We start from the raw sequence: 21,813 nt of genomic DNA, 5'->3' as shown, positions 1-21,813 counted from the left end.
AATTCTTTCCTATTAGATTTCTCCTCTCTTTCCTTTCGAAATTGAAACTGAAGCGATAGTTGGTCATTTGATTCTGATGATATTGATTGAATGCAGGCAACTCCCAAGGTTCACCCTAATTTATGGAAACCAAGGAGTGGCTGATGAACAATGACCTTCCCACCACCAACCCTAAAGAAGAGGCTATGTTCTGCTTTGATTTGTCCAAGAATGATTCATATCTCATATCACCAACAGGAAGGACGATCTCCATTTTTGAGTATTTGCAGAGATGCCAGACCCGCTAGGAAAAAAAAAAGCCTTAAAAAAAAGGGAGTTTCACTAAAACACCCAAAATGGGAGCTGAAATTATAAAAAAACCCAACACCCAAAACACTTTATAAACACACCCAAAATCCATTATTACACACACTCAAAACCCATTTATAAACACACCCAAAAAATATATAATTGTTGACTTTGGGGTTGATTTTGGGTGTGTTTCTATGTTTAAATAGTGTTTGGGTTTTTTTATAAATACATGTCTAGGATTTGGTTTATTTATAAATTTGTATAAAAAAAACGCAATACAAGTTTTGAAAAATCGGCCGCCTAGGCGGTCTAGGCGGTCTAGGCGGGTTCTTCTTTTTATTATAAATAAATAGTATAGCCGTTCGGCTATACCGTATAGCTGCTCGGCTGTAAGCCTTAAATATTCACGTACAGCCGATCGGCTATACGAGTTTAATATATTCTAATATTTAAAAAGTATAGCCGCACGGCTATAGGCTTTAAATATATTATGTTTTAATTATTATTTATTTAATGAATAATATGTATTTAAATATATAATTAATTTCATAAATACTAATTAATTATGTTTAATTATCTTAAATAATTTTGTGAAATTTTAAAATTGTTTCAATTATTTAAAAAATCCTAGAAAATTATTTTTGTATTCTAAAAATGGATTTTAGCCACTAAACCCTAAATCCAAGTCATGAACAAAAAACCATAGTTTTCGGGGACTGTTACTATTGGTAATGGCGGTGTATTGCAAAACATTCATCACCCTGTTGCCAAAGAAGATTGGTAAAGTGAAAGAAGACAATTGATCTGCCTCTTAAGAATTTTAGAGTTGCTTGTTAAAATTTGAGGACGATTTGTTGTAAACACAAACTTTGAGAATTTTGGCTGAATACAAAATCATAATGATAATTTTGGTTTAGTAATTATCTTTGTGGAGTGAGATTGACTGGCCTTTTTTGTACATTTCTGGCATCATTGCTATAAGAATTAGCCTTTGACTCAAATAATTTCTCTTGAAAAAAAAAATTACAATTATGCTCTGCCTGAGGTAACTATAAATTAATTCATCTGGGCTTGGAATTGTGAATTGTATATACAGTTCAATGTTTCTATAAGTGTACAATTTGGTCTGAAACTCAATAACCAAACTTCTTAAATTGACTGCTCCTTCTCCATCTTTTGAAATTGATGCTTTCATTCTTTTGAGAAACTATATGTGGAAGCTTTCTTTCATGTATGTCGGACTTGTTGACCAAAAAAAAAAAAAGTATGTCACAGACTCTCAATACAAATATACACGAGGGAATTGTTTATCAAGCCTAAAAAAGATGCAAAATTTTTCATGTTCTTCCCTTCCAACAATGACAGACACATTAATCAATTGAACCCATCACAGAGCCTTTTTGAGTTCTTAGTGATCATTAAAAAGTTCCCAACCCTCAGCAGTATGCAAAACTGAAGATTATGACCACACTTTCAACCTAACCCTCTTCATCACACAAAACCAATCGAAGATCAGGAATGTATCCACTTTCTTTGATCAAGGTTGACAGAGAATTTAAACTTGCATAAATTATGTCTGATTGAAGGTGTGATGTGTCTCCGGCAACGAAACAATGGACCTGGCTTTGAACAACAATCCAACTTACTCCAGGAGGCTTTTCTAAACCCTTTTCCCTGAGCCGTGTTCTTATCTGCCTGACCTCCATCCACAGACCTGCTGCAGCATATATATTAGATATCAGAACATAATTCCCTGCATTCATCGGTTCTAATTCAACAAGTTTTTCAAATATGGCTCCAGCTAACTTCGTGGCAGAATGAAGTCGACAAGCATTGAGCAAGGCTCTCCACACTGATGCATCTGCTTCAACAGGCATTGATTCAATAAACTCTCTACCTTCATCTAAGCGGCCTCCACGACCAAGAAGGTCAACCACACAACCATAGTGAACAAGCTCAGGTGATATCTTGAAATCACGTACCATAGTGTGGAAAAGCTGCAATCCCATCTCTATCAAACCAGAATGTCTGCAAGCAGATAGAACAGCTACAAAAGTTGCCCCATTTGGTCGAAAACCATCTTCTAACATTTGTAAGAACGCATGAATAGCATCACGTCCGTGACCATGCATGCTGTACCCAGTAATCAAGGCATTCCATGAGATAACATTCCTCTTTGGTAAAATTTTAAATATCTTTTCTGCATTTTGCATACTACCACTTCTTGCATACATCGATATAAAAGCATTTGCAAGAGACAAATCAAAACCAAATGAGAATTGCCTCCGATTTGCATAAGCATGCAAGCATTGACCTAGAGGCAGAGAGGCAAGCTGGGTACATGATGATAGAATATTTATGATTGTCACAGAGTTGGGATTCACTTCTGAAACCATACGGTTAAAGAGTAACTGAGCTTTGCCGATTTCGTTGTTTTTTATGTAACTTGCAATTAAAGCATTCCATGAGATCACATCCCTACTGGGACAGCCCTCAAATAGAGTCCTAGCTGCTGCTTCATCACCACAATTCATGTACATATCTGTTAGTGCAGTGTTCAAAGATAGGTCAGCTTCAATACCATGTTTTATCACAAAACCATGAATTGCTCGCACTATATTTATACAAGTTTCATCTTCACAAGTAGCAAGGATGGATATTATTGTGTGTGAGTTAGGTTTAGTGTCAGATTCTCGCATCACCCCAAATATTTTCCATGCTTCATCTTGCAATCCATTGCAGGCTAGTGCCCTGATCAGAGTGTTCCATGAGATAACATCTGAGCATTTCATCTCAGCAAAAACCTTCTGAACAGATTCAACACAGTTAAATTCAGCATACATACTCAACAATGTATTTCCTAGAGAAGCATCCATTTTCATCCCACTCTTTCTTGCAAGAGCATGCAAACTTTTACCTTTCCTCAAGCCATCAGCTAAATCTTCACATACCGACAACATTATAACAATAGTTCTCTCGTCTTCTCTGATTCCTTCCATTCGCATTTTAGAAGACAAGCTCAAAGCTTCCTCATAAAAGCCATATTCAATGCATGCAGATATCATGGAATTCCACAAAGCAACATCACGGCTGGAGACAAATTCAAATAATTTACGTGATAGCTCGAAACATCCACACTCACTATACATATTCAGCAATGCATTCACTATGAACAGATCATCACTGTAACTATTCTTAATAGCCATTTGATGAATTTGCCTGCCTAATTCAATAGATCCAATTCCTGCACAGGCCTGAATAACAACCAACATTGAAACATAGTCAGACTTAACCCCGTCCACAAGCATCTGTACAAAAAGCTTCAAGGCCATCAAGTACTCTCCAATTTCAACATACCCTGTAATTATTGCATTCCAACTGACAATGTTCCTCACAACCATTGAATCAAACGTAAGGCGTGTTGTTTTAATGTCAAATCTCAGATAAAACCCTATCAAAGCAGTACCCACATGAGCATCCAAATCAAAAAGACCATTCCTCAAGGCATAGCCATGTATCTCCTGTCCGGACCTCAACTCTGAAACCTCCCTACATGCTGAAAGCAATGCAACCACAGTACGCGAATTGGGTTTCAATCCCTCATTCTGCATCTGCATAAACAACGATATAGCCTCCTTGTAACAACAACACCTCACATACCCATGTATCAAAGCATTCCACAAAACCAAATCTCTCTCCCTCATTTCATCAAACACCTCAACTGCATCATCGATAAGCCCGCCTTTGCAGTAAAAATCAACAAGGGCAGTCCCAATTCTAACATCTTTCATCAAACCCGTGTTCCGAATACTCGAATGTATTCCCTTGCCTCTCTCGACGGCACTCAGCCTTGCACATGCCTTGAGAACCAGAGGCAGAGAGGTGTTATCGGGTGCCACTCCGAGAGATTCCATCTGGGTATATGTTGAGAGGATTGCATGGTCATTTTTGAGCTCGGCGTGGTGCTTTATGATCAAGTTCCAGTCTTTAGGTTTTGGTTCTTTGATTGGTAGATTTTGAAGGCTTAGACTGACAGGTATATCCATTAGTGGAGGCTTTCACATTTGGCGGGAATGCGAGGAAGATAGAAGATAGACGAACATCAAAGGGGTTCTTTCCTTATCCTATTTATTTTGTTGGTTTATTAGCGGCGGTTTAGTGGTTTGTCTCTTCTTTCTTTTCTCTGGTCTTTACCACGGATCATATAAACAATGCTATGTTCATGTTATCTTTCTTCTTTAATACTTGAAGGAATGCTTGAATTTGTAGAAAATGAAAAGCTGAAAGACTGTATCTTTTATCATCGTCATTCCGGGTGACTGGTAGCTCTAGTGGTTAAAAGTATAGTATTTACTTGTACACTAGCCTCGAACACAGTTAAAATCCTCATTCACGCCTTGAGTTCAAATACCGAAGAGTCTAAAAGATAGAAAATGAGTGAGTTTGACCTACTCCTAATTTCATTGCTTGAATTACCATAGCATATAATTATACAGCTTTCTAGCCAATTCCAATTTCAATTTCCAGCAAAACACATGGCTGGCTCTCAGTCTCGCGCAAGTCCATGTGAGCAGTAACTATTAACTGTAACCATAAGAAAAATAAATAGAATTTTGTTTCAACTGTGATACTAATGCCCCAACAATCCTCAGGTTAGTCAAAAAGCGAAAACCATGGTTTACAGGATATTGCATCGCCCCACCCAAAGAACATTGGAAAGGTTCAAAGAAAAGCAAAAACAGAAAACCTGCATACATGGAGTTTGAGAAACTGCATAGCCTAAAACCTTGCACAAGTATGTGCTATTTTTCTATATTTAATATCCTAAATTCTGAAAGTATTAGTGATAAACAAAGGGGCACAAAATCGTCAACATTTTGGTGTTGCTGACTGGTAATACTAATAAGATAAAAGCAGCACAGTCACATCCTTCACGAAATCCTCAGCAAGTAAAGCCTACTGGCATGCCGTCGCACCAGCTGCAGCTTCCAATATTGTCCTAGCTTCTGTAGCTAGTTCTGGTAAATCACTTGGGATCTGCCAAAATTTCAATAAGAAACACCACAACAACAGGAAACGTATAATTTATAAAGTTCCTTCAAATACAAACCTTTCCATATAGGTTCGCCTTTGTAGGAGAAGCTCCAGAAGCCAGCAACAATCTTATAATATCAGCATGCTCACCCCTCGCTGCATGATGAAGAGGCTGTGGAAGAAATGGCAGTATATGAGTATAACGTTCACAAAACCGACAAGAAATAAGGCTAGAGTACAACTGCTTTTAATACGCAGTTCATCTGGAAAACTAAAGAAAATTTCACAATTGGAACTCCCATGTAAAACAAAAGGATGTGATTTGGTTAATACTCACAGTATCGCCTTCGGCATCAACTGTTTCTAGCATTCTCTTTACACGGGCAGCGTCATTAGCACCATTAATCAAAAGTTGAACAATTTCAGTGTAGCCTGCAATAGTCATTTGAGGAAAAGTCAAACAAATAGAATTGAAATATGAATTCAGACATCACGATGGCAACAAGTGCTTACCCCCAGCACAAGCATCATGCAAAGGAATTGCTCCATCTTCATCCGTAGCCTCCAAGTTTGCACCTCTCTCCAACAGTAACTAAATTGAAACAATTATTATCAGTTCAAAGTACTACTTGCAACAAATAAATAAAGAACAAAGAATTTATCAAAACAAACCTGGACACAAGAAAGATTGCCATAGAGACATGCAAGATGGAGAGCTGTGTCCCCATCTTCCACTGGTTCATCAATGCTGCCTCCTTCTAAGTTATCTATATACAATCAGAAAGAAGGGCAAGCATCAGCAGAAATAAAGATTATATGACCCAAAAACCAAAATTGGGCAATTAAACACTCCATGAGAAAAAAAATTAAAAAAAATTCATGAAGTTCCATGAATATATTATTTCCCAAAGCATTTGAATACAGTACAATCAAATAACTAAGAGGGGCCAGTATGAAAACACATATTAATGAAAGTTTCCAGCTTTCTTACACTAACCACTGAAATACAAACATAATTAACCAATCTGTGACAAGATTTCAGCAGAATTCTTTGTTTAAGTCGTTTGGGTCCATAAGTCTAACAAAATTTAGCTAAATGGCCAAACCAAATCATAATCGCAATAAACCCATAGAGGAATCAAGCTCAAAAATCTGATAAAGAAAAGTGGGTATGAAAATTGAGAGGCGAAGGGGTACCAAGAGCGAGGCGAAGGGCGTCAAGGTCGCCTTGCTGAGAAGCGTCAGCGATGGCGCGAAGGTGAGGAGGGGTGTGAGAGTCGAGGTCCTCCAAGCCCTCTTCTTCGAACAGAGCGTTTTCGTCTTCGTTGTCATCTTCCTCCATACCATTCCGCCTCCCTGGAACCGCCATTCTCTTCTGAATGTTTGTGGGTTTTTGGTTCGATGCTTCGTGTGTTCTAATTTTCGAAACTAGGGGTTAAGAGGCCAAAAGGGTACTGCGGAATTTGTATGTGTTTTGATAAATTACAGTTTTGGGCCTTTGGGAACCACACTGGACTGTTGCAATTAGGATACTAATCACATTTTTTAGTCTTCAAATAATGTGACTAATCACATGTTAGTACTTGCGACCAAAATAATAATAATCACATGTTAGTATTTTCACTTTTTTCATTTCCTGATGGAATGTATAACATTTTAACTGTTGGACATTAGGGGTGGACATCTGAAATGGTGAATTGGTGAACCTAATCGAAACATACTAAAGAAAGAAAAAAATTGTTGACCAAAAAAGTCAAATTAAAATCAAACAAACCAGTTTATGAATTTTTATTTTAATATAAGCGATATTATAGAGAAATCGAACTTAGAACCTTAATGATAAATGTTTTTAATCACTTAACTACACGTCACTTGCAACTGATTTTTTATTTTAAACTTTGCAAAGCCCCGGTCTAAGCTTAGGTTAGGCTGGGCTCAACTTATTGGGTCTGGCCCATATTTACAGATTTAAAACCACATCATTCCAAAGTACAAGGTAGTCCAAGATCAATTATACGAAATTCATACAGAAACATGGGTAAACATTTTATCCCATATTTCTGCTGATGATGAAGATTTGGTGCACTCATCTTTTCCATGGTGTATGGATTAAGGGTGGGTAGCACCAATAACTTAAGAGTTCTTGCTCAAACAAAAGCTAGTGACTGACAACTTTAAATATGAGCCTCCTGTGAGCCTTGAAATTTTAGAGTTTTGGGGTTCCTTGTTTAAGGCAGCGTATAAACCATGCACAGTTGCCAAATTTCCAATGGCCCCCATCTCTCTCTCTCTCTCTCTCTCTCTCTCTCTCTCTCTCTCTATATATATATATATATATATATAATGCAAATGGATCGATGGATATGCATCTCACGCAAAGTGATCACATGCCAACCTTTTCAGCACCCACCATGAGCACATAGCCAAAAATACAAGAAAAATTAGATCAACCTTTGTGACTAATATTTCAACAAACGAGCACATGTTTATGAATGCTTACGTCTAAGTAGCTTGATAGATAACCGATCAGAAATTTTATTTTTGTCTTGAAAATGTGATGTATAGATATGGTACAAATAGTTTTATCGTTATGATTTTAAACAGTATAATTAATATTTCCCGTTATATCCTATCCCAATAAAGCATGAGTCAGTACACGTTCATATACTTTGCATCTTTGTAGATATAGTTTTGATTGGACAAAACAACATAACGGAATAAGAGAGCGTGTGTGGTGTATCACTTTCCCAATATAAATGCAAAAGTGGATCCATAAAAGAAGGGCAGTTAGCTTGGAGGTACTAGCTTTGCTTGCCATCCGTTTAAACTTTTTTGGTCAGTTATGTATGAAAAAGATAGACAGAGACAAAGCTTTTTAGCTTTCTTGCAAACCAAACAAGGGAACCTAATCCCCTACTTTCGGTTGAGGTTTTGGTGGTGCCGGCAAAGTCATTTCAATTGACAATCCCCTACCCTCCTTTGCTATCATTCTCAATTCTAACTCTCCTCAGATATATGCTCTTTTCCGACAAGGAAAGGACTGGCCAAAAAAATGCCACCATATATGGACAGTAGCATACATGGCCCCAAAAAAAAAATTGACAACAAAAAATTAATACACAAGTCAGTTAAGTAACCAAAGAATTCATCAATTTCAACTATATGATTAAAGTTTGGACACGTATAAAAGAATCAACAATGGAGATTGAATGAGTAACAATGGTGTTAACAATTAATTGGGTCACACTGATGTTGGGGGTTGCTGCTATAGCTAGCTGTGTTTTTAGTAATGGCAACCCACCAAAGGAGAGGTAGAGAAGACAATGACTTGTTCCTTCTTGGGGCCAAAGGGAAACTTGGTTTCGAGGCGTTCTTCTTCTGGTGCAGGAAGATTAAGATCCAACTGCAAAATACTTCTTGGTCTCTTTGATCCTGATTGTGGCTGCGGAGAACTCATAGCCGCTGCTGTTGCTGTTGTTGTTGTTGTGTTCATAAATGTTCTGTGCCTCCTCATATGACCCCCTAGAGCTTGACCAGATGTGAACTCAGCACCACAAACTGAACACTCATGAACCTTATTGGCTTTGCTATTAATAACAGGAGTAGCAGCACTGCTCGATGCCCTGTAATCCCGATTCGATATTTGTAACGAAAGGGTGGTGCTCGTGTTGTTAAACCGATCATACTCCTCCGCTTCTTCCACGAACGACAAGGCTTTCTTGTTGTCCTGTGTGATGTTCATGTTAGCCTTGTTGGGTTTCTTGTGACTGGCTCTGTGTCCACCAAGAGCTTGGAACGAAGAGAAGCACCGGTCACATGTCTTGCACTGGTAAACATATAACCCAGCTGAAGCTGAAGCCTTATTGTTGTGAACAAATATGGGGTGTTGGGTTTTGGGGGTTGAATTTCCTTGAGCCAAAAGAATCAAACAGTTTGCCATGTCCTCCTCTTCTTCTGTACTGATCTCTGTGAATTGATCAGCTGAGGTGGCTGGTGAGGTTTCTGTGGGACCAACAAGGACTTGATGTTGATGATCATGACCTGCACTAGATGAGCTTGAATCTGTTGCTGTTGAGGCATGAGCAACAGGAGAAGCCAGCCTCTGCCGTTTGGTGCGTTTGCCTTTGATGATCATCATCTGGCTCTGATCCTTATAACCCATCACAGCTTCTTCATGATCTTGATGATCTGCACCGTCCATCATCATCATCATCATCATCTTAATCAACCCACCACACCAGGAACCAGAGCAGTACCAACAAAACGCTTGAGACCAGAGAGAAAAAGCGGAGAGAGAGAGAGAGAGAGAGAGAGAGATGGGCTGTGAATTGAATTGAAGAAGCGACGTTAAGAAAGTGGGGTCGTAATTATAGTGGTGAAGAGCGAGTTTTAAGTAGTGGTGAGTCTAAAAAAAAAAGCCACCCAGGTGATGAATAGTATAGTAACCGTGAGTTTTTGCCTAATTGCCAAGCTTGGCGTTTTCGATTTCCAACCTTGGAAGTTATATATAGAAATACAGAACAGGAAAATATATGTTTGAATATCTTTCTGTGGGGCATTTATACAAACATATTACAGGTGTGTATTGCGGGAGAGAGAGAGATGCAATGTAAGTGTGAGGAAGCGAGGCAACGAGTGAGATTCGGTTGGCTTTGAAGCAAACCCATTACTTTTTTCCAACGATTCCTTTCTGTAGAGGAAGAAAATTGGTTTGCAAGCCTGTGAGTGCCGCAGAATTTGTGCATCTCCGCCCACCTTTTTTTGTTTTTTTTTCCTATTTCTTACTAATTTACTTTTCTTGCTCTCTACACGTCTGTTAATTATCATTAGTTTGAACTATTTTTGGGTTCTTTAACAGTGCAGTTTAATTAATCAACAATACTGTCTGTATCATATTTATCAATCACATTACTTACTACATTAGAGGTGAGAGATACGTGACGGAAATCACGATCAGCAATATAGCATTACTAACTCTTAACTAATTTAATAAGCCATCACCCAAATGTTTGAAAATTGTTGGTGGAGGAGATCTTTTGTGACTTGTGAGGAGGGGATTTTCATAATCTTTTTAACTATTAATAGACTGCAAATTCATTAGTGACTTGATCAAACTAATTAAGCAGTACATGTGCAGTTGACCCACCTACTTCATATTATACGCTAATCACTTCTTGGATGGACAATAAGTTAATAACCCCAAAATCACGCCGCCCTATGTCTATGTTATGATCCAATTATTTGGATTGACATTTTATGCTCTCCCTCCAATCATTAGGGCTGTTCCATTAGAAAAAAAGAAGAAGTAATGAAATAAAAATTTAATGGTTGGTAAAAAGCACAAAATGATAACACTTTTCTTAGTAGAACATAGCTGCCAAATCACATGAATGCTTACAATTTTCGAAAGCAATCAGTGATATATATGTATAGTAGCGTTAATCAGTTATAATAAGTGAATACGATGCTAACTGCTCGTTTTGACTCATTTCACAATCTACGAATAGCCAAAACACTAAAAATACTTTATAATGGCAATGGAATGAGGTGAGCAAATGGTTAGATTCTAAAAGTTGAAGTTATGAAAGATGAGCTAATTGATGACTTGTGCATGATTATAAAAGTGAATTCAAACAGCCTCATGCTGCATGCATACTCTATCTCCAATGATTGCGTAATAACAATAACAGCAAGAGTACAAATTACCACCAAGCTAACATTATTGTGGAAAAACAAATGTTATATGTTACATTCATTCTTAGAAATGGAATGGGAAAGGGAAAAAGGAGTTTCTATTTTTCCTTATACGTAATAATAATTTTAATACGTGTCATTTTGCTACTTGACGTGAATGAGAAAGAAAAGACATATTATAAAAATAAAGAAATATTGTTTGGACGGTGACTAAATCGAGAGTTAGAGAGGAATAGGGTTTAGAGGGAGAGATTCTTGGCGTAAGGAATTATAGGGGAGAGAGAGAGAGAGAGAGAGAGAGAGAGGAGGAGAGGTTGTGAGGGGCACGTAAATGCCAAGGCCAGCATCAGCAGTAGTTAGTGACACAAAGTAAAGCATCAAATTCAATTATTTTATTTATTTATTTATTTATTTTATTTTATGGATTTTGGTTGGTGACATAACATGGGTTTGCTTCATTTAATTCTCTTTTGCAGTGTTCATATAATTCTGCTACTTCTCATCCACTCCTTATCCTCAAAAGCTCCTAAATCTCTTGAAAAATATTAAAAACTTTTCCAAAATTCATGTGTTCACTCCACTTCACATGTGCGTGTAGAATTCATATTCTTCCTCATAACTTTTTGAAATGCTTAAAACGATGAAGCTGCAAGACAGAGTCAAAGACTCTCTCTCTCTCTCTCTCTCTCTCTCTCTCTCTCTCAAGATGTAAAGAGCACCGTTTTAGTTCCATAAACAAAGGAAAGAAACAGTATTCTTGCCTATCGAGCGTTGATTTATGCGAAATGTCTATAAAATGTACACAAAACTGTACAGTGTCCTTCGAGTATTATGATTTAGACGGTTTAAAATCATAAAATATAAAAAATATACGCATAGATAATATATGTAATGCAAAAATATCGATAATAATTGTATGCATTTGAAATTTACTTTTTAAATTATGCAAGCTGATAGGAAAAAAAAAATGCCTGTCGGTGCTAAAAAAACACATTTTGATAGTTGACAAGGCTGCTGCTGGGGGGTCAAAAATTATTTGTCATTTTCTTATGATTTGAAGCATATAATTAAGTCACATTAATTTAGAGACCTAGTTAAGGCACTTGCTTCCAGAGAACTATGGTTGCCTTCTGTCTCTACTAAAGCTAGGCTATAGGTTTAGTTGGTCACAGACTCACAGACTCAGAGACTCACATGAAGCACGATAAAAGGTCTTTGTTTTCTCCTATTTTTTGACCCATATTATGATTTGAACACTACTTGTCTTCTTATTTATAACGAGATACTTTTTCTTCTTACGAATTACAGTTTGACACGTATGTAAAAATAATTCATCTGAAAATACAAAAAGAAAAATTTATATACATTATTTGTAAGGAGATACTCTTTCTTCTTATGAATTACAATTTGACACGTATATAAAAATAATTCACCGAAAACACAAAAAGAAAAACTTATATACATGTATCACACTTCTATTGAGAAGAAGTATTTTTCTTATGATTTATGCACATAATAATGCCATTGTTGTTAGTGGTTGACCATGAAATCACTCAAATCACAGTTGGTCTTGGTCCCCCTGTGAAAAGTTGACAAGCTGAACCATAATTCACAGATTTCTTTTTCTTTTCTTTTTTTATTTAAATAAAGGAATTTTTATCAACCAGAGAAAGTAAAAGGCCAGAGCCCAAAATAAAGAACAACACAAAGGGCTCAAACTAAGATTACGAAGCCCAACAAATACGTAAACAAGAAAATAAACCAGTAAGGGCCAAAGCCCGAAAGAGCCCAATCAAAAACCTCACCACAAATCCATAAGTTTGGGCAAAAAATATAACTGGCTTTTCTTTTTTTTTCTTTTTTCTTTTTTTAAAAAAAATACCGAAAATATTCCAAGGGTCATGTTTTGCTACATCATTGCAGAGGACTTGTGCAATTGCCGGCTAATAGACATGATGATGATTATTCATTGATCTTGGGTTTCATCTCGACGTTAATCAAGACCGTACTTGAAGGGAGCCCCTTGAGATGACGTTGTAATTCACATATTTTACAATATGGTATTAGTTAGTAGAATGCCGGTTTTCTAAATTTAGGGCCTAATTTCAACTTCCATATTGTGTTTTGTAGGTTTTTAAATAAGTGAAAATTTTAGTCCCGTGTGGGGCTATGTTTTTATCGTCACCTCGGACCCTAAAATCTCATTGCCGACAAAGATGGTGTGGTTACTTTTGACCACTCTCACTCCAACTCCGGTTACTTTACCTGGCCATAGTTATTGGTTACTGAGAGATTAGATGTATATGCAGGCGTGGGTGGCTACCATTTGAAAACAAATACTTTATGACTACGAAAATGACTTGATGTTGCTGCCAAATAACACACATCCGACTTTTGTGCAAGTTGAGTTGCATTGATTCAAACTTGTAATAGCTACATATTTGTTTTGTTTTTGTACGCAAAAGATAATGTGCCCAAAATGGTTTTATTTGCTTTTGTTTGTGGTATTATGCCCTTCGCATGATTTTAACATCCAAAAATGACCTATTTGGACGGATCCCCATCAATAATTTTTGGAATTAAGTTGTTTTAGAAATGCAGCTCCAGAAACTTAGCCCTCCTTGTTTTTTGTACAAGGCCAAGCCCTCTAACAATATCAAACCCCATGGCACCTTGATAGTGTGTGTTTGTGAGAAATTTCCTCCCTTTTGTAGTTTAAACTATCGCTTGTATTCAAAAAAGGGAATGAAACATACTTGAAACTTTTTAGTAGGAGGTAAGATCATGAATTGTAGTTAGTATTATGATAGTGATGTTTATCTTTAAATTAGGATTTATGCTAATAACATCTCTAGTAGAGTTGCTATACTCTGATCCTTAGCCATTTTGGCTAGAATGAGGGCAAACACAACTCTAGTAAACTTACTAGTTGGCTTTTTATTTTGACGAACTCTCGATTTGAGTTTGGTGGCTCTCTACATTTGGAGAGGAGGAGAGAGAATTTGAGAGTCTTTCATTTCTTCATCTTCTCTCTCCCGAAAGAGAAGAAGAGAGAAATAATAAAATATTAGAGATTAGCCAAAGTAGAGAACATTGATGGAGGAAACTACTTTTAAGTAGTATACTATAATAGTTTTCTAGCTATTTTAGCCAAAATTTGGCTAAAATTTGGAGACTCTCTTAGAGATGCTCAAGCTAAGTACAATCACTCAAGCGTGTCATTAATCGAAGCGTGAGCTTATATCAACAATAGTTAGTTGCCCACACGCGAATCTTTAGGCAACAATACTTCTGAAATGGTAATCATTTACGTCTACAGTACTCCGGACCATACTGGGAGTACAAATAACATTGTTTTTCTTTTGGATAATGTTTCTCTCATTGCCCATAAGGAGGAACTTGTCCTTGCTTAGTGATATGGCTCAGCCACAATATGACATGTGTCTCTCTTGTTAAGAATAATTAAAGTGAAAAATAAATGCACTTTTGAGAATATAAGAAAGGATAAGTGTTAGTTTTTGGTTGAGCCACATCAATAGGTGGAGGGAAGCATTATCCTTTTTTTTTTTTAATGAAAAACACTTGCTTCATTCCCTGGAAGTCGGAACTCATACTTTCCTACAATTTGACATGTGTAATGAGATTCTTCTTTTTGTGTTTTTGATTAATTATTTTCGCATATGTGTCAAAATTTGATTTTCAAGTAATATGAATGCTTTTCTCTAGATAAGGAGAGAAGCAGTGTCCTTTCTTTTTTATATCATATTCTATACTTTATTTGAAAGATTTTGAAAAGTAGGATAGCGATCCATTAAATGTAATTATTAAACCAATTGAGTCATATAAAATTGTCACTAACGAAGTAATTAACAACTCTAACGACAAATTGAAGAAATTATCATAATAATCTAATGTTGGATTTGTATGGTAAATGGCGGGAAAACCTTATTGCCCAAAAAACAATAACACTTTTGAACTGTAACGCTTTATCTGCTTTTTAACTTTATCATTGCAATCAAAAATTGAATGAAGTTGACACATGGCATGGTCCAAATTTTGGTCCCAGTAATCCGCTGAAAAGGCAAAGGGGTCCCACCACCAAGCACATGGCGTCCCACACGCCATTCCTGAAGCAAGATGGATTGGGTACAGCTGTGAAGTGACCAAATCAGAAGGGCCAGTGCCAGCCTTGTAGCCGAACGTGCATCGTGCTTCATGTACCCCACCTCCACGTACGCACCCACGTGCTCCCCTTCTAGTATTTAGATAACTTATAAAATGTAAGTTACATCGCCCATTATACACCAGGATGTTATATTTAATTCAATTTCTGTGTATTTGATGTATTGTACCTTATCTAATTATAAGAAATTATTGTCGTGTATCTCATAATTACAATTATTTTTTGAAAATTAAGAAACATATCATAGAAAATTTTACTTTGGAATAAAATAAACACGTGTGTCGTAAGCGTGTGTCAAGAGACTAGTTTTAATTATGTATTTTGATAAATTTAAGTTTATTTATTTATTTTATTATTTTGGGTTGATAAGCTTTAGCATTTGTCTCTAACAATCGAGAGGTCAATTACTGGGCCCCACCACTATTTCTTTCTACCGTCAATTCACTCACACCAGTTTTACGTAAATTGTAAATTTTGGAGCCGGACTACCGGCGGTGGCTGTAGTTTAGTGGTGAGAATTTCACGTTGTGGCCGTGAAGACCTGGGCTCGAATCCCAGCAGCCACATTGTTCGTTTATTTTTTGGTTTTTTGTTTTATTTATTTCACGCTGTTTTCTTCATCGTCATCAAGTATTCAATTTGTACCAAGTACAATTGATTGTCATTCAAAAAACATGTCTTCATGTCGGTTTACATGACTGGATGTGGAACCTTATGCATCATGATTGTTGTTGAAGACAAAAGCTTGACCAAACCACCACAAAATAAGGACTACTCATATTATACTAGCGGACAAGGGACCATTGTTTTGGCTCAATGTTTTCAATTTATAGCATGTTTGTTTAATAAGAATGTGAGAAGTCATGAATCCGAGGAATCTTGAATTTGTGCTATTAAGGGGAATGCTAACAACCTTCTCTCTAATGTTTTTCTTTGGATATTTTTCATTTTTTACTTGACATGTGTTATTCTTCTTACACTTAAAACAACGTCATTAATATATTATACATGCTAACTTTTGCTTTCTAAGTTTACCCTTATTAAATATATTCAATTTATTCAAAAAAAAAATTCACAACTTTCTTACCATCTTATTAAAACAATATCATTAATAAAATTCATACGCCTTGTCATCTGAATGGAATTTCATTTCACTAAAGTCTATGTCTTCATTAATAAAGCTTGCACTCTTAAACATATTAGTGTTATCTTGACTCAGACCATCAACATCTTCTTTGGGCAAATTCAAGTCAATCTCGACTCCCATGGACACCTAACAATATAGGCTTGAGATAAAATATATAGAAGCAAAAGAATAAAAAAAATCACCAAAATCGAATTGAATATGAAAACATAAATATATTACAGTTTAGATTAACAAAAGAAAAGCGAAAGAAATAACCATCAACCTAAGAAAACACTTCCAAAAGATATCAATTTTCAGCAAAATAATACATTAGAAATGAAAAAACCATACCTTTGACCAAGACTTGGAGTGAGAGAAGCTGAAGAGGACGCTATAGCTTTTGTGGTTGAGCCTGAGAGTTGAAAAGGCAGAAGCATAGATAAAGCAAAGAGAAGACGATTTAGCTTCAACTAAGGGCAAATATGGAAATATAATTATTGGTTTTTCTGTAATTAATAGCATTGTTTTATGGGTAAGGGGGGTGACATATGTAAAGAAAAAAATGGAGAAAGTCCAAAGGAGAATGTTAGAAAGAAAGTTGCTAGCACTCCCCTTATATTAATCGGCCAGTATCGACGAGTTAATTACTTCCATCAATGTTTGGACCATCATCCATTATCCATATATAATTTCATTCTATTTGGAATGTAATTATTTGTTATTATCATAAGTTGCATCATATATTGAGAAAGTCATAATCAACGAATACCTAACGAAACAAAAAGACATTGATTGTTTCATTCTTGTAAATCATAATTTGACGAATATACAATAATAATTCATGAAAATATAGAAGGGAACATACATACGAACATGTCAATTTGAGATTAGTAAGAAACTATCAATTTTTACTTCGAGTATGAAACAAAATACTTTTCTTGATTATAAGTAGGATAAACAACATGACTCAAAGTAGAGTTGAAAAAAGGAAGATGGATTTCATTTCGTATGTCAATGTTCCATCTATGAACAACACTCATCTTCATCGTTTAGGTTTTGAGACAATTTGATGTGGCTACTTTTATTTATATATTTATCAACATTGGATGTGGCTATTTGGTAAGGTCCACATTGAATAATAGACAAAAATAAATAGAAAAAACAGTAATTTAAAAGAAAAATCCAGAGGTAATATTCGAGGGTATATCCCGAACGCCAAAACCATGGTTGAGTTGAGAATGGGGTTATCCTTTTTAAGAGATGGTTGATTGGTTGAAAGGATGACCCTAAGAACGACTCTACGGTTCATAACCTTTTAATTTATTTCTTATCAAAGTATCAACGTCATTTTCGTTAAATTCCTACTTGAATTCGTCTCAAATTTTGCCTCTACCTCCTGCCATGAGTCGGTCCATGCCCAAATAAGTAATATTGTGTATAAATTTCAAACCTTCTAGGGAGTACTTGATGTATGTAAAGACAAGAATTTCAAAGCTTTCATGTATATTTGCCTTAGTAGATTCAAGAACATTCAACTTTATACTGAAGAAGCTAGTAGACAATAAACGTTCAGATAACTAAAAGATTTGTATATAGCATATATCTCCTTCATTTTTCAAGCATTTTGAATGATCACAAAAATTGCACAAATGATAAAACATTCCATTTAGATGAAGGAAAATAACTCGGAATTTAGCTAAAAGTCGGAAATTTAAAAGAAGAAATTGACAATTCCCTTGTTTGGTAACTTAAGTACGAACTTTGAGTCAAAATAAGCTCGCTAAGCCATTATTTACTCAACAAATAAACTATAATACGGAGATATGCACTCCTTGTTTTCATAAATCAAGTTGATCTTATATCTTAATCACAAGCATTCAAGATTTGAATTGTGCAAAAAACACATGCACAAACTATCACACAGAAATGAAAAAATAAAAATAAAAAAATTGAATGGAATATTATAAACATCACGAACTTCATGCACGACATTTTAATTTCTTTTTCAAAAAAATAAATTATCTGTTTGGCCTGCCAATTTCCTATAAATTTTGTGGGTACCAGTTTTAGGTCACATGAATTTTGAAAACATAAAGAAGAATTTGGTTGTAATTGATGATATCTATTCATTGCTATTTTTTTAAGGAAATAAAAAAGATTGGCATTATGTGGCCACTATTTTGGCTTTGATGCTACCACAAAAAGTAACATTAAAAATGGAAATGGCTCCTATCCTTTATCCATTAAAGTATTGATGTGATCTTACCCATCAGGGCATATAGAACAAATTGACTTCTATAAATTCATGTTGGAATGGAAATTTAACAAACCATTTATTAGGTTTGGAACGGCATAAGCGGAAATTTTATAATTTTCCTTATCATTAAATTTCATAGAGGGAAAAAAATATTGGGGAGGGGGGGTGGTGCCATGGCTACTAATGGCCTAGGCCTCCCTCCACCCCGGCATTTAGTTAATAAGAACATGTATTTACATTTATTATATCGCGTAGAGATATTTATTGGATTAAAAAAGAAAATGGCATTTTAGGCAACATGCCAAAGGCATTCTTAGAACATAACCAACACACTGCCGTAACGTAACCCCTTATATAATAGTTTTTCACGTTAGTTTATTTGAAATGAGAGAAGTCGTCTTACGTTTACTTACTTTTAATAGGAGAAGTCATAAATCATGAGAAGTGTATAATTAGAATAATTATGACACAGGTAAGTATACCCCCAGTTTATAAAATTATTTATTTTTGCAAATAAAAAAAATCACACCAAATTACTTTTATACAAATTTATAAATAAACCCAATCGTAGACATGTATTTATAAAAAAACCCAAGCACTATTTAAATATAAAAACACACCTAAAATCAACCTCAAAGTCAACTTTTTGGGTGTGTTTATAAATGGGTTTTGAGTGTGTGTAATGTTGGGTTTTGGGTGTGTTTATAAAGTGTTTTGAGTATTAGATTTTTTTTATAATTTTAACCTTCATTTTGGATGTTTTAGTAAAACTCCCTTATTTTTACTCATATATTTAAATTTTTATATTGTAGCTACAATCTGATCATTCTAGAGACGAACCAGAGATGACAAAACCCAGTGACATCCGCACGTTACGTGTCCTCTGTCACTTATCTACACGTGTCACTACCACAATCCTTCATGCTCCGCTGTATCAACAGCAACGATACAGAAACGAGAGATTACTATGAGATACGTCGACGCCTCAACCCAAAAATAAAAATTATTTCACTATTTCACAGGCTGTCTACCAATCACGTTCCACTTTCAAATTCCCTTCGAACCGGCAACCGGCTACAGCCGGTTCAAAATCAGTCATCAACTTCAGTATATAACACCAAACACTATCACTATACTGAGCCAAGAGTGAAGTAGTTTGTGAGTGACCATACGCAGCTTAATTTCTGCAGCGAATCTCCACCGTCGATCTTAATCATCCTCCGACGATGCCGATCCGGAACATTGCCGTTGGCCGTCCCGAGGAGACGTACCACCCGGACGCCTTGAGGGCGGGTCTCGCCGAGTTCATCTCCACGCTGATCTTCGTCTTCGCCGGAGAGGGCTCCGGCATGGCCTTCGCCAAGCTCACCCACGGGGCCGCGACCACGCCAGCAGGCCTCATCGCCGCTTCTCTAGCCCACGGATTCGGCCTCTTTGTCGGCGTAGCCGTCAGTGCCAACATCTCCGGCGGACACGTCAACCCCGCCGTCACCTTCGGCGCCTTCGTCGGCGGAAATATCTCCCTCCTCCGCGGCATCCTCTACTGGATCGCCCAGCTGCTCGGGTCCGTCGTCGCCTGCGGGCTCCTCAAGTTCGCCACCAACTACCAGGTAATTTTATCACTTTCTGGCCGTTTTTGAACTACAAGTTTCTCGTTAAGTTCGTTAATATATCATTTCATACTAAAAGTGGGACTAACGGGTTTGATTATGTGCTTCGCAGACTACCTCCGCATTTGCTCTCTCCGAGGGGGTTGGGGTTTGGAACGCGTTCGTTTTCGAGATCGTGATGACGTTTGGGTTGGTGTACACGGTGTACGCCACAGCCATTGACCCGAAGAGAGGCAGCGTGGGAACAATCGCGCCGATCGCGATCGGTTTGGTAGTTGGCGCGAACGTTTTGGCGGGTGGGGCTTTCGATGGAGCATCCATGAACCCGGCCGTTTCATTCGGGCCGGCTTTGGTGAGCTGGAGCTGGCATAACCACTGGGTGTACTGGGCCGGGCCTTTGATCGGCGGTGGGCTTGCTGGGCTTATTTACGAGTCCGCCTTCATCGGCAACTCTGGCCACGAGCCACTCCCGACCGCTGATTACTAATTAATTAAGCCTTAATTAAGCCCTAATTAAGATTCAATCAAAAGATTTGCATGCATGATGGATCTTCACTTGTTTTTATGAGGGTTTTGTACCTTTTCTTGTGTTTTATTTCATCAAGAAAGATCATGATCGTTCATCATGAGTTCGTTGCCACCGTTGATTTGTATTTGTTTCGCAATTTGCATGCTCCGGTTGTATGATTAATTTAATTTATCTTTTTTATTATTATTTAATTTTCTGTAATTTATTTCTTGAAGATGCTCTTCTTCTTACTTCTTTTTTCTGTTTTTAATTTGGACCTACGCTGCCACGCGTCGTATGATCGAGATAGGGTGGGGTTGGATTAAACAGTTAAATCTAGAATGTGCTTGATTTTGGTAGTTGTTACCTTCCCCTTAAAGTGGAAAATTACTGTTCCTGCATGTGATTGATTTGGCCCTGCCGACACCAACCATTCGCCAATAGTAGTAGTAGTAGTTGATCGGGGGAATGTACATGCATGAGTAATGTTAAGAATCATAATTTTAGACCAATAAATTACGTATATTATGTCACACCAAATATTTTGACTAATGAGGACATTCTTTTTTATAAACATGAGATTTGAATTTATAATTTCTTTCAATATTTTAGTCGGCAACTAAGTACGTTGATGATATATATGATTATCACGTGCTGGATAATCTGATTAATTACTTATAATACGATCTAATGATTTATTTAGAAGATTAATTTCCTCGTCCAAGAAGTTACTAATTAGAAGTAGTTTGGTTTATTTCTTCCAATGTTTTAGTCGGCAACTAAGTATGTTGCTGATACATATCATTATCACGTGTTGGATAATTTGATTAATTACTTACAATACGATCTAATGATTTGTTTAGAAGATCAATTTCCTCGCCCAAGAAATTACTAATTAGAAGTAATTAAACCAAACTAGCTAATACAATACTCTGGTAGAGAACTATTTTACATGTGACTACTAGGAGCCTATATGACATATAAATACAAATATTATTATGTAAACTATAGGCAATATTATTATTTATGCATGCGTATTCAATCGTGTGGTGTGGATCTTGGAAAAGGGATATTGAAATTGATTGATCTCAACATTTTTTTGGGTGGTTG

The 21,813-nt window shown here is 36.5% G+C and overlaps 4 protein-coding genes and 1 non-coding gene across 5 annotated transcripts; 2 read left to right on the top strand and 3 right to left on the bottom strand.

Moving 5' to 3' along the window:
- Positions 1-1,580: 1,580 nt before the first annotated feature.
- On the bottom strand, positions 1,581-4,498 carry LOC103339871 (pentatricopeptide repeat-containing protein At5g27110-like). The gene has a single exon (XM_008243223.2). The coding sequence runs from the start codon at positions 4,335-4,337 to the stop codon at positions 1,770-1,772; it is 2,568 nt and encodes an 855-aa protein (XP_008241445.2). The 5' UTR covers positions 4,338-4,498; the 3' UTR covers positions 1,581-1,769.
- Positions 4,499-4,893: 395 nt separating this feature from the next.
- On the bottom strand, positions 4,894-6,768 carry LOC103339804 (Ankyrin repeat family protein). The gene is made up of 6 exons (XM_008243154.2): positions 6,523-6,768; positions 5,998-6,092; positions 5,839-5,917; positions 5,663-5,757; positions 5,402-5,497; positions 4,894-5,328 (listed from the first exon to the last, which is right to left on the bottom strand). The coding sequence occupies exons 1-6, from the start codon at positions 6,692-6,694 to the stop codon at positions 5,248-5,250; spliced, it is 618 nt and encodes a 205-aa protein (XP_008241376.1). The 5' UTR covers positions 6,695-6,768; the 3' UTR covers positions 4,894-5,247.
- A 1,685-nt stretch (positions 6,769-8,453) lies between these two features.
- Positions 8,454-10,057, bottom strand: LOC103339805 (zinc finger protein ZAT5-like). Its single transcript, XM_008243155.3, has one exon. It carries the CDS (start codon positions 9,542-9,544, stop codon positions 8,609-8,611), a length of 936 nt encoding a protein of 311 aa, XP_008241377.2. The 5' UTR covers positions 9,545-10,057; the 3' UTR covers positions 8,454-8,608.
- A 5,639-nt stretch (positions 10,058-15,696) lies between these two features.
- TRNAH-GUG (transfer RNA histidin (anticodon GUG)) lies at positions 15,697-15,768 on the top strand. The gene has a single exon. It is a non-coding gene; the product is annotated as a tRNA-His (tRNA).
- A 3,781-nt stretch (positions 15,769-19,549) lies between these two features.
- Positions 19,550-20,915, top strand: LOC103339806 (aquaporin TIP1-1). Its single transcript, XM_008243157.2, has 2 exons — positions 19,550-20,195; positions 20,308-20,915. The coding sequence occupies exons 1-2, from the start codon at positions 19,812-19,814 to the stop codon at positions 20,680-20,682; spliced, it is 759 nt and encodes a 252-aa protein (XP_008241379.2). The 5' UTR covers positions 19,550-19,811; the 3' UTR covers positions 20,683-20,915.
- The last annotated feature ends 898 nt before the right edge of the window (positions 20,916-21,813 follow it).

The sequence above is a fragment of the Prunus mume genome, linkage group LG8 (assembly GCF_029339155.1).
Source record: "Prunus mume cultivar Tortuosa linkage group LG8, ASM2933915v1, whole genome shotgun sequence".
Classification (NCBI taxonomy): domain Eukaryota; kingdom Viridiplantae; phylum Streptophyta; class Magnoliopsida; order Rosales; family Rosaceae; genus Prunus; species Prunus mume.
This window is presented reverse-complemented; position numbering and strand designations above follow the sequence as displayed.